Raw genomic sequence first — 13,661 nt, forward strand, 5'->3', positions numbered from 1 at the left:
TACAACACAGGTTGGGGTTATTATATTCATATTGCAATTATCCTCATGAACATTTTCATAGGGGTAGGGTTAGGCTTAGAAGGGCTAGGCCAATTATTTTTAAATATGTCCGCCATATATTTAGGGGTTGAAACGGACCAACAAATAAACATGTTCCGGATTTTTCAGCCATTCTAAAGGTCACAAATAGAAACCAAAGGACACGAAATATCGCATGAAGTTAGAGTTTAGGACAGCGGGTAGAATGGACCACTACTTTTGTGTGAAAAAATACCAACATTGCTTTCAGATGATATCCGAAATACAAAAAAGGCGAACTTCTGGCTTTTTATGCTGATTTCGTTGACGTATATAGCCAAACATCATAGACAAGCAAATCAAATAGATGAGTCTAAATTTGGAGATACAGAGGGGTCTCTTTCACTTTGAGATGAAAGTACTTAGGGGTTCAAATGAACCAAAAACCGAAAAAATGTCCTGATCACACAATTGAAGCCAATGGACACGCCTGAGAAGGGAGTTAAGGACAGGGAAGATTTCTAGCATTTTGGATTACATTTAGCTGTAAAATGAACCACAACAACTTACAGCACGACGGAGTGCGTAAATATTGGGCAAATGTCCCTGGTCAAATGCTAAGGGTAATATCTGGGCAGTGCTCCGTGACATAATTTCAAAAGCGAAATCTTACAACATGGATTTGGACATAAGGGGGCTTCTAACATATTGTAGTGTTGTAGGGTATCACATGGTCGACCCCGCACGACTATAGCCTTTGCTTACTTGTTTTTTTTTTTATTTTTTAGGACCGACTTTTGACTTTAATACGATATGGGTGTTCTTACGATTACCAGGAATTTTAACATTTTTATCAGCATTTTCCAGCCAAATTAGCATTATATCAATTTTTTCAAATCTTAACTGTTATAGCACATCATTCCAAACAGTTGAAATATTTCTAAATATTAGCCTGAGAAAAAAAAACCATTTAATTCAATATAGTAAGTAAAATTAATTAATTGAACTTAAATTAATTCGAGATATTTTTCCAATTTTTAAGATTATACCCTTTTTTGTATGAGGACATTCTGATAGCCCCAGATACTAAGTTTTCATTATTAACGTTATTATATTGTTATATACATTATAGACTTGTTTAGGGAATTAAGACACCTTAAGTGGTTTCTAGTACTTTCGTTCTAACAAGGCAAAATTTTCAGCCTTCATAATGGCTGCTGTGCGTTCGTCAAATACTTATTTTATCCCACCGTCCCATTATATCCATGCCTTGAAATCTCATTTAATATCCACCTCTTCGATGAGTAGCAAAGGCGTAATAATGTTAGGACAACCCAAATGGGTAAAGTGTGTATGATAAATTTCACGTTTTGTTACGAGCAATTGAATATTTGAGTGTCCTTTCACAGAAGGGTGGGGAGGGTTGACGTTAATAGTTTTACACACAACACGACCGTTAACAATGCAATGACGGTGAATTAATTGTTCGGATCATTGTTTTGATAATTTAACAGAGACGTCCACTCGTAAGTCATGGGAATATGCCCAATGACACAATCTCACTTACCGTAGCCCCTTCAACTTAAGTGAATCATTAAATCGCATCAAATGTAACGAATTTTACGTAATTTGTTTTTTTTTTTAATTTTATAAAAAAGGAAGTTTATTATTTGTTAGCAATACCATGAAATTACAATCGTACACACTGTTACACATAAATATAGAGATATACTTAAACGTAAGTCTTGAGAATATTTCGTATTTTATTTATTTGTTGTTTTTTGCAATTGCACTTAAAATCTACGCTTGGTCAAATTCCACTGTCACACCCACCGGCAATTCCTCCTGTACTTCGGGTGCATGTACTTTTCCTGAGACCAAAATAAAATCTGATTCACAGTCCATTACGAAATACAAGAATGGATGGGTAATTTCAAACATCTCCAATGGTTCTTCGGTCTTGTTGCGAGCTTCGGCATTGGCTGCCGTTAGACCAATCACCGAATTGCCACCTTCATCGACACGTACATTAACGAATTGAACAATTTCATCGACGTGTAAATCACGGTCGTCGGACAGTAGGCTGAGATCAGCTTCACTGCGTGAGAAAATCTTCGTGAGACCCAATCCCTTGAGCATTGACTCCGAACGAGATGTTTCTTCGATTTGGAATTTTGGTAAGACAACATGTAAATCACGTTCTTGCATTAGGTTTTTAACTTTCTTAAAGTCTTCCGGCTGCATTTTCTGTATCAATGTGTGAAGGCCCTCCAATTCGTTGGGCAGTACAATCATGAGGGAGTATTTTTTGTTCTGGAATGAAAGAAAACGACAAATTTGTGCTATAAAAATGAGAAGCTTTAAATATAATTTTTAAGATTTTAAGATTAAGATTTTAGAGTAAGGAGTATTCTTGCCTAGAAAAAAGTACAAAATGGTACTACATTTAGTATATGACGAGAGTATTTGATGTTATGTAGGATTCGAAAAAATGTATTTAAATATCTAAAAAAAAATTATTGTATTGATATTTGATATTTACTGTGCAACACAAAAAAAAATCCAGCAGATTATTAAAGTAGAGCTAAAAAAGAAGACACATGTATCGGCATTTTGAAAGCTTACATTGCCCCTCTTCGACACTTTTGGAAACTTTCGGATTAATATTCCTCGGAATTTTAGGTATATAGTGTCTTCGGCAATATTGCAGATAAAAATAACCCTCAAGCGAGTAAAAAGAGGACTTTTTAACTATAAATTTAACACAATAAATTTTCGAATTAACCATATATCCAGGTACAATATTTTTTATGAAAATTACATTCAAAATGTATTTACTAAAAGTAACATTTATGTGTTTGCTTTTCTTATTGTTAATTTAACACGTATTTAATCCGAGTCAAAATCAACCTTTAAAGTTATTATTTTTGGGGAAAATGACGAAGTATGATTTTTTTAATTAATTTCTGAAAAATTTAGAACTTTTGTCCGATTTGCTAACTTTTTTAATTTCACTGCACAATATCCAGTCTGGGTTGTGGAAAATGTAAAGTGGGCTTGATAGTACATCTTCACACCAGATCTTGTATTAGCAAAAATGTTTGCATGTGAAATTTGAAGAGAGTTGGATGCTTATTTCACTCTCTTTGAGCGTTTTGTTTTTCAAAATCTTGAATTCTATGTGTGGCATGTAGCAAAAGGAATAGTCTGATCTCTACCATCTTTATAACAGATCTTGTGTTGATGGAAATATTGAGATGTACCAAGTCCGGAAGGAAATCGGATATTAATTTCGCGTTTTATAAACTTCATGGGTATTAAAAATTTTTAGCCTTTTTGGGGGATGTACCAGAAGAAGTGGACCGATATATCCCATCTTCACAACAGATCTTGCTTTAGTAGAAATAATAGGATGTGTGAAATTCTAAGACAATCGGATTCTTAAATCACATTTTATAAGAGGTATAATTATTCAAAATTTTGACCCTTTGTGAGGGAGGTATTTGATGGAGTGGTCCGATTTTATTTATGTTTGTACCTGACCTAGAACTGAGGCAAATATTGGGATTTGCAAAGTTGGAGCACAATGTCTTTCTGTGTAGAAAAAATATTTTTTTTTTAAATTTCGACCTTTTGTGGGGGAGGTACCAGAAGGATTGGTCCCATGTATTCCATCTTAACACCAGACCTTGGGTTAATAAAATTATTGGGATGTGTACAATTTGAAGACAATCGGACTCTTCCATCACATTTTATAATATTTGTAATTATTCAAAAATTTGAATCTTTGCGGGGGAGGTACTTGATGGAGTGGACCGATATTGTCCATTTTTGCACCTGACCTAGCACTGACGCAAATATTAGGATTTGCAAAGTGGGAGCAAAATCGGTTTATCGTTTCTCTTTCTGTGCAAAAAATATTTTTTGAAAATTTCGACCTTTGTCGGTCGAAGGAGCGGACCGATATATTCTACCTTAACACCAGACCTTTGGTTCATACAAATATTTGGATGTGTGAAATTTGATAATCGTTTCTTCTTCTGTGCAGAAAATATAATTTTTTTGAAATTTTCGACTTTTTATGGGGGAGGTGCCAGAAGGAATGGAATATTTCCCATCTCCGAACTAGATCTAAGTTTGACAAAAATATTACGATGTACCAAGTTTGGACCAAATCGGATACTCCCTTCGAGATTTATCGTGGGCACCAGACAACCAGACAGGCGGACGGACGGAAACGAATTTGGTCCAAAGAGACCTAGTGTCTAAAACCGCTATTTCGACTAGGCACGTTTTGCCGTATCAAATTATAAATTCCTTCTCTAGCCATATGACTGATGGTATAAAAAGTGACCTAGAAATATACTAAGCTAAAGGCAATATTTTAATAATAAATTGCTAAATTATTTCCTAATTTGATATATTTGTTTTAACATATAACCTTGGACGTATACAAATTTACCGGCATTTTTGTGTACACTTAATAGGGAAAATAGATTTTTTTGCTCCTAAATGCGTTTGCACAAAATCCATTTAACAAGAATTTGTGTTGATCCACCCTCCCTGATTTTTTTAATAGAAACCAGTTAAAATGTGTACTCAACTAGTGTACATCTACATCATAGGGTCGAAATCACAATTCTATAAAACATTTACAAAAAATATATAACTTACCTCATAAGGCAAACACAAGACTTTAGCATTCAAGTCACTTAATTCGGCCATATAGAATTTACCCATCGAATGCATCATGGGCGTCTTCATGGCATCATCTTCGGTCATGAAGAAGAATTCTTCGGCATTTGGTTGTTCATGGAAACTGTTAGCCCAATTGCCACGATAGTACAAACCATTGAACAATAACATTTTGGTTTTAGAGCCAATATCACGACCTGTAATCGAATTGGCACTTAAAGCCGATGCAATATCATCACGTTGGAAGAGGCTGCGACCTCCAAAGGCCTGGGAAAGAATAAAATACAAAGATTAGTTTTTTATATTAACTTTTATCTTCGCTGTAGTCATCATTTTTCTACTTACACTTCGTGCTGCACTAACATGCGATTCCAAGGCCAACATTATTTCAGCTGGTGAACTCTTTGAGGCATCGTCTAACACAGTTTCCAGTTTTTCCAGTGGCAATGAAACTTTTTCGGGTTCATTGGACTCTAGCACTTCTTGTATGGGAATGATGTTATCGTCATCCTCAGCATCTTTGTAATTTTTCAACATTTTCTCTTTGTCCTGCACTGTTTCATTTTCCTCCAAGTTTAAGTCATCCTCACGTTTTGTGAGACCAGCTATATCGCTGGAGGCATCTTCTTGGTCAGCAATGGCAGCAGCTGGTTTTTCATCAAGAGTTTCTAGTTTTTCGCCTGTAGTTGTACCAGCATCAGATTCTGTGGTATGTTTCTCCTCTTCTTCTTTTTCTGCTTGTTGTTGTTGCTGTTGTTCCCCAATCGACATATCTTGTTCTGATAATTTTTCTTTTTCCTTTTGCAATTCTTCAATGATTTCAGGTTTTTCCACATACTGCTTATCATCAACGTAACGATCAAATTTCGATGTTTCCTTTTCAATGAACTCTTCCCCATAGCCATCGGTATAGGCACCAACTGTGGTCAAACCCAAGCCCAGCTCATCATCGTCGTCATCGATCTTCAAACGTTTCAATGTTTCGAAGCCAATGACATCTTTGCTATTGCTGGCCGTGGTTGGGCCATCCAAATCCAATGAAGTATTCGGTTCACTCCAATCGTAATCATCACGATTGATGTCTTTCACATCCACCAAATAATAGTCTTGAACAAGTTGTTTGAAATCATCACGGGCCGAGAAGTTACGATAGATGTACAACCAAGATTGGAACGAGGGCTCATCATTGTATTTCTTTGCTTCATATTTGGATAGAATTGCTTTGAATGAATCACGCAAGGCAGACTTTTCTTTGGGATAACCTAGAACTTTGAAGAATTCATCGTAGGTGTCACCCTGTGAAGCTTCGGCCAATATGGCCAACATTGTTGTCACACCCAAGGGTGAGTGAACTTGATTGCCATCGATATCGTTGAAAGATTTCAGCAAATGTGTAGCAATAATTTGCGATGCCTCACTGGCATAGGATGTTGATTTTTGTTCTGCATCAGTTTTGGTGGGTAAAGCCGCACAGAAGCTTAAGCCAAGCAAAACCAGCACTGAAAAAAAAACACAAAATACAATTTAAGTGAAATTATGTCAAAATAAAAATCTTTTAAGTTAAACTAAGTCGGTTTGCTCTCTTCATGGGACCGTCACCATGAAAACTAATTTGATATTGAAAATGGGTGCAAATATCAAATTAAAATATATTTGGGTGGACAATTAACTAAGTTCCACGAATTTACATTACATCGGCCCACCCGACTTTTGACTTGAACCAGTCAAAAAAGCGTTTTATGTATTCTCACCTTAAATCATACGAACCATTCTCGTTTTTAAATGTGTATTATTGCTTTAGAGCAGTTATAATTTGAAAACAAAAGTAATTTATATTTGGGAGGTATATCCTACTCTGAATCGATTTCCAGTAAATTTGACGGGAGTTTTGCACCTCTCTACTTGGAGAACGTTTAAAATAAAACATATATTTCGTTGATATAGCTATATCTAATCCAATTTTCGCAAAACTCCACTCCAATTCAACTGATATTACCATTTGAAAAATATATTGGAGATATATCCAAATCTGAATCGATCTCTAAAAAAAATTTGCAGAGGTATTTGTATGCTGTGTCTGATAGCTCACACAAAATATCGTTGTTTAACACGGCATTTTATTGGTGTGGGGGACTTAAATACAAAATCGATAATACTATGAATCTATAGCAATATCTGCACCGATTTTTGCCAAATTGGACACACTTTCTTCCAGGCTGAACTCGGTCGTATAAGCCAAACCCTACTTGGGTTAATATTAACCATTTGGTGTACAATAAACTTAAAATTGCATAAATGTTTATATGGGATAAAAATCTAAAGAAAATGTTGCAAAGGTATTTTTGAGCTATATGAGATATCTGGTACCAAATTTCATTGTTTTAAAGTGCATATTGCGAATGTGAGAGAGTTAAAAACTTAATCGGATTAATTATTTATATGGGAGCTATAGATATAACTGAACAGATTCTCACCAAGATGCGTATGGAAGCTATATCCAGATCTGAACCTATCTTGTAAAATAAAGTAAATAGAGAATTCAATCATACACGCTATGATTATAATTATAATTTAAAGTTCAAAGGACTAAATATGCCGAAGCATATATATCATTTAAATTCGGACTTGTATTGCCCATTTGGTGCACAATTAATTTGAAATCGGATAAAAATAGATATGGGAGCTATATCCAAATCGGTATTTAATATATTTCCCTAAATATCGCTGTTACGGAGTGCATATTACGGCTGTGAGTAACAAATATAACAAATCGGATGAACAGTATATTGGGAGCTATAGCCATATCTGAACCGATCTTCACCAAATTTGGCATACTAGCTTCTAGACTAAATTCGGTCATAAGTGCCAAATTCCATCCCATTTGGACAAATATTAGACGTTTGGTGCACAATATAAGGTAAATCTGACGAAGTTATATATGGAAGATATATCCAAATCTGAACCGATCTCGATAAAATTTGGCACATGTATTTCTGGGCTCTATTTGATATATTTCCCCAAATATTGTTGTAACAGAGTGCATATTACGGCTGCGGAGGATGAACAATATATATGGGAGCTATAGCTATATCTTAACCGATTTCGTTCAAATTTGGCCTAATCGATCGATCTTATTTTCAGGCCTAGTTTTGTATATGCAAAATTTCATACTATTCGGGCTGATATTACACGTTTGGTGCACAATAAAAGGCAAATCGGAAGAAGATATATATGGGAGCTATATCTAAATTTTGACCGATTATCTCCAATTTCAATAGGGTTCGTCCAAATGATTTGTGCAAAATTTCATCTGGATAGGACAAAATTTGCGAACTGTACTTTGTTTACAAAAATACATGGACAGACGGAAGGACATGCATAAATCGACTGAGAATGTGATTCTATGCAGATCATCAAAAGGAACTATGGGTCTATCTCGTTTCCTTTTGCCTGTTACAAACAAATGCACATAGACATAATAAATATAATATAAAAATATATGGGGCACCAAGAAATTGAAACCGGACAGTAGGGTTTATCCTTGAGCCAAATTAATTTGTGGAAACTTTACAAAAATACATAGACAGACGGACGGGCATGCATAAATCGACTCAGAATGTGATTCTATGAAGATCATCAAAAGGTACTATGGGTCTATTTTGTTTCCTTCTGCATGTTACAAACGAGTGCACAAAGACATAATACCATGTACAACATTTTAGACCAGAGTCCATGATTGGTTCCAAACTCCGGAATAAATCAATTTTTTTCCAATCTTGGTCTAGTCCAATAAACGCCAAGGAGGTTCTTGGAACATACACAAATCGAACAAATATTGTCTAACTAACTCCCAGCGCTAATGGTCAGTCAAAAACGCTTTTCATCATAACTAAGGTTGTATACCTCATACTTGTTTTAATGAAATTCGTTTTCGAAACAGTTCGTCTTTTACCGTTAGAATTTCTCGAGTCAGACCGAAATTTACATGTCGTGATATATTTATCAAAACTTTCTTTGTAAAAATGGAATAATTTTTAATGATTTTTTCCGATATAGGTTGTAAGGTTTTCATATGTAGTCCAAACTTCCGTTGTTTGATTTCGTCTGACCACTCTTCTTGGAACCACTATTTGAATATAAAACAAAAGAAAACACATTTTCAATAAAATTTTTATACCCTACAACAGTATGTGTTGGGGGTAATATAAGTTTGATTGGTTCAAAAAATATGTAACAACTCGAAATATTGAAATATTTCCCACATAGGAAAGTATGTATGGATCTTTCTAACTCGCCGAACTCAGTCGATCTAGCTATGTATGTCCGTCCGTCCGTCTGTCCGTCTGTTCATGTTAAATTGTAATAACTCAACAGGTCGCAATTATGGCCCGATCTTCACGAAATTTAGAATGGAGGTGGGCTAGGGCCAGGTAATATTTAGTGGGTAGACCATAACATTTGTGTTAAATAAAAGTCAAATTTTCCATTAAACCGCGAATATTTGTAATCCCTGCGAAAACACAAATAGACGAAAAGATCAATTCTGACCGTTACGTAGATGACGATATATATATATATAGCGAAATCTATACAAAGGAAGGGGATGTTAGCGGACCGATTTGACAAATTTTGTCAATTCAGAATGCCCTCTTGGCATAAAAGAATAAAATCTACAAAAATCGCATAAAAAGATGCCAATAAAGATGTTAATATAGATTTTGAAGTATTTTGTGATTTTTTCAATTTGATTTATTATATTGAATAATACATTTTGTAATTATTTTTATCTTTCAACACAAGTTGGGGTTATCATATACAGATTGTAATTATCGTCCGATCCTTACAAAAATTTTCATAAGGGTAGGATTTGGCTCAGTGGGGCTAAGCCTATTATTTTTAAGGATGTCCGCAATATTTTTTGGGGCTGAAATGAACAAACAACTAAAAAAGGTCGTAATTTTACAACCGTTATAAAGGTCACAAATAGAAAACAAAGGACACGAAATAAAGGTAGAATGGCCCACTACTTTTGTGCCAAAAAAATACCAACATTTCGATTCTACGGAAACGCTGAAAATAACTTACAGGCGAAATCCAAAATACACAAGTAGCACACATCTAGCTTTTTTATGCTGATTTCGTTGATGAATATATCGTAGACCAATAGACAAGCAAATCATAAAGATGAGTCTACATTTGGAGATACAGAAGGGTATCTTTCTTTTGGAGATGATCGCAAAATATTTAGGGATTCAAAAGAACCAAAAACGGAAAAATGTTCCTGATCACACAATTGATATCTGTAACTAACAGCACGACGAAGTGTGTAAATATTAGGCAAATGTCCCTGGTCAAAAAACTAAGGGTAATATCAGGGCAGTGATCTATGACATAATTTCAAAAGCGAAATCTTCCAAATAAATTTGGACATAAGGGGACTTCTACCATTTTGTAGGGTTTCACATAGTCGGTTCCGCACGACTGTAGCCTTTGCTTACTTGTTTTAGTTTTAGATTTTTTTTAAAAAATTAAATGAGGCACGCAAAGAATAATTTCTTCCGAATTCATTTTCGAACAGTAATACTAAAATACAGGTCCATATTTAATGTAGGAGAAATTTAGTACTATTATACTATATTTCAAACCCGAATTTATGTATACTTTGACTGTTTAATAAGTTTAAATGAATATATATCCGGTATTTACAAAATATACAAACATGTGTCTAAATTCTAAACCCTCGAGCATGAAGTTTTATTCACAATTACGATAAAAATACATAATCAAATTCTAAAGCAACTTATTAATTATTTTTATTATAACTCCGTAAGCCCAATTATTTTTTATTCTAAAATCCGAAGGATTTTTTCAGACATATTTGGTGGAATATGTAGTCTATTTCCAAAATTATAGAGACTGCCTAAAATATTGGAGACTCTGTTTGAAAATTTTACTGTTATTAAAACTATATGGGGTCTCAGGCGAATATATTGATATATTGCCAACGGAATGGCAAATTCTTTTGTTTTTCATTCATTTCAGTTATTTTAATTTTTCAATTTATTTTTAATTTCTGAAAATATTTTTATCGAATAAAAATATTGTTAGTCCTTACATGTTGTAGCTCACATGAAAATATTTTTATTACACGCTCAACTTTGAAACTATATATGTTTTATAGAATTTATATTAATCCATGATTTACACTACAACTATGTGAAAATTCATGACATTTATTGGCATTTTCCAGAAAGATTTTGTAATATATATTTTTTTCTTGTTCCACAAATGTTCCCATTCGATGTTATTGCACTTTATCCATATTCACTTACAAGCTTGCAAAACTCTCATTTTAACAATTTCTTCTGATTTGACAAATTTCTTTATGCCGAATAATTTCTCTTTACTATAGCGACACGTTAAAGTTTACGTTACCACGTCTCGAACACAAATGAAGAATATGAAAGTAGCTCAAAGATTTTTATGAAAATCTCCGAAAGACATCAGAGCACCAGCAACAAAGCGCCAATGCAAAAGAAAGAACGAAAAAAAAATAAGAACTCAAGCCAAGACTTGGTGCTTGGTTACTCAGTAGCAGTGGTCGGTCGTAGCTGTGCCAGACAACAATACATGTTGGGTTGTTGTGAAACAAATCAACAACTGGAAAATAAATGTTAAAGCCAAGGTAACCACCAGGCTGCCTCACTGATTGACCAAAACACAAAGTGGCCCAAAGAGAACAATAAGCGGTGTCTCGAGAGTCCACCAAAGATATTTAGAGAGCAATGAGAGACTCAATCTGGTCTTGGTCAATGTTGTTTTTGTATGTGTTTGTCATTTACACATTCACAACATCATAATGATGATGTTTTAATTTGTTTGTTCAATAATGATGTTCGGGTTGGTGGCAGTGACTTGGCTACCCATAATTTTTGGCCCCGTTTGAAATACAGACTTTTTTGTTTTTATTTTTGTAACCATGGTTAGAAAGTGAAGCAGACAGCGCCGTACTCAATATTTGTTTATTCGAATAAATGAAAGTGATATTACCATATTCATGCTATCGAATACATCAACCCTTCTTTTTCTGTGTCGAAATCCCACCGAAATTCATTAAAACTCATCAAAACAGAGTTAATTTCATGAATGTAAGCAGTGCTAGGTGGAATATAGGTCATGTCTTTTACAGTTGTTGTGGTTCTTTGTTTATTTTTGGTAAAGATTTTATGTCTTGTCAAAAGTTCAAAGCCATAACTTTTTATTTCATGTTTTCTGTTGTTGTTGTTGTTTCTTTATCGTAGTATAGTTATTTTTTTCCTGCTATACCCTACAATAAGTAGCATAAGTATTTTTCCTTAAGTAATTAAGGTAAAATGATAGTTCTAAAATAAATATTGTTTTAATTAGATGATAGCTAACTATCTATATATATAAATGTAAGTTGTGTTAGTTACTACGCTTATAACTCAAGAACCGCTGATCTGATTTTAACGATTCATACAAATTCTGAATTGTCTCTTTTCCGAAAAGGATAATATTCAAAAAAATCGCGTAAAAATGTGATATATTAACATTTTCATTTTGACTTCTGAAATGTACAATCGTAATGTTTTATTTTGTATGTTTTTTTTTTCATTTTGACTTACTTTTTTCGAATGTACATTTGTAGTGTTTTTTATAATATTTTTTTTTCTTTTTGATTCGAATATTAATACCAATTTATTTTGACTCGATTTCTTGAGATCTGAAATAGAAGCCGGGTTACATTGAAGTGTAGTACCAAATTATGTGGTGGCGAAACGAAATAGATGTTATCGAAATAATTTAACGCGGTCACACCATATTTAAGTCAAAATTTCTAAAAATCTTGAAAAAAGAGATCTCATTGCAAAAATTCTCAAATCGGGGAAAAATTACATAAGGTATAAATAAAGAACGGCTTGACAATTCATACAATTTTAGAATGGTATCCAATAAAATTAATAAAAAATTTCTTTTTGGTGTGATTTGTTTCAATTTGACATACTATATTGAAGTGAACATTTTTTATTGCCTTGAAATCTGAATGAATAATATTTAAAATAAAACGAGTGACCTACGTGGACCTACATCTTTCATATGGCAATAATCCGCCCAATGAGAACTCAAAATGCAATTCATTGGAACTGCAGTCAGTGAAATACCGAATATAAAGGGTGCAAAATGGTAGAGCGAATTGGACATTTAGGAAAAAAGAAACTTTCAAGATGTCTTAAATCGCTTTTGCAGGTCATGATATATGACCCCCGGATAAGGGTACAACCCTATTTCAAGTATTGTTTACATTTTAACCACATTTTTCTTACACTCATTTTAATTTGATAAGAAACCATCCTCGCAAAATATGATCATGTTTTGGTATAACCATCATATAATTTAAGCCATGTTCGGGGTCTTCGACATTTTTTTCATCTTTAGGCCTTTATTTGGCATCTTTGTTTCTAAGGGTGTAAAAACCTCTTCTCATAACATTTTCAATTTTCGGAGTAGAGTCCATCTTGGTCTTGACCACATTCATCAATTGATTTGGCTAAAAAATTGTATTTAGGCAACTCTGGGGTAGAGAATCGTCCCTCAGATAATTGTCCACATAGGCATTTATTCGAATATAGTTCTCACATTAGTGTACCCACAAATCCGCTTTCCTAACCAATGTTTGGTCAGAAAAGAAAATTTGATATACTATTGAATTTGAAACTCCAAAGAGAATATTGGTTGGGAACGTAGATGTGGGATTAACATCTACATGCCATAAACTCCGAAATATCAAATTGTGGCAGAAACATTAAAAAATCACGAATATTAATTTTTTTGTTCGTTATTGAATTATACTATGATGAAAAATATGGACTTTATGGGTTCTCCAACTCACAATTTAAATGACAAAAATAAATTAATTAATATTTCAC

General features: G+C 33.8%; 1 protein-coding gene across 1 annotated transcript; it reads right to left on the reverse strand.

Moving 5' to 3' along the window:
* Nucleotides 1-1,650: 1,650 nt before the first annotated feature.
* Nucleotides 1,651-11,323, reverse strand: LOC101899860 (uncharacterized). Its single transcript, XM_059122167.1, has 4 exons — nucleotides 11,046-11,323; nucleotides 5,059-6,212; nucleotides 4,693-4,980; nucleotides 1,651-2,331 (listed from the first exon to the last, which is right to left on the reverse strand). Exons 1-4 carry the CDS (start codon nucleotides 11,062-11,064, stop codon nucleotides 1,819-1,821), a joined length of 1,974 nt encoding a protein of 657 aa, XP_058978150.1. The 5' UTR covers nucleotides 11,065-11,323; the 3' UTR covers nucleotides 1,651-1,818.
* Nucleotides 11,324-13,661: the final 2,338 nt, after the last annotated feature.

This window comes from Musca domestica, unplaced genomic scaffold, assembly GCF_030504385.1.
Source record: "Musca domestica strain aabys unplaced genomic scaffold, Musca_domestica.polishedcontigs.V.1.1 1, whole genome shotgun sequence".
NCBI classification, from domain to species: Eukaryota; Metazoa; Arthropoda; class Insecta; order Diptera; family Muscidae; genus Musca; species Musca domestica.

Excerpts from the sequence above, each read along its gene's own strand:
- LOC101899860 (XM_059122167.1), bottom strand. Across the intron at positions 4,981-5,058 it reads ATGTTAGTGCAGCACGAAGT|GCCTTTGGAGGTCGCAGCCT; the intron begins GTAAGTAGAAAA and ends ATTCTTTCCCAG. Across the intron at positions 2,332-4,692 it reads TCTTGTGTTTGCCTTATGAG|AACAAAAAATACTCCCTCAT; the intron begins GTAAGTTATATA and ends CTTTCATTCCAG.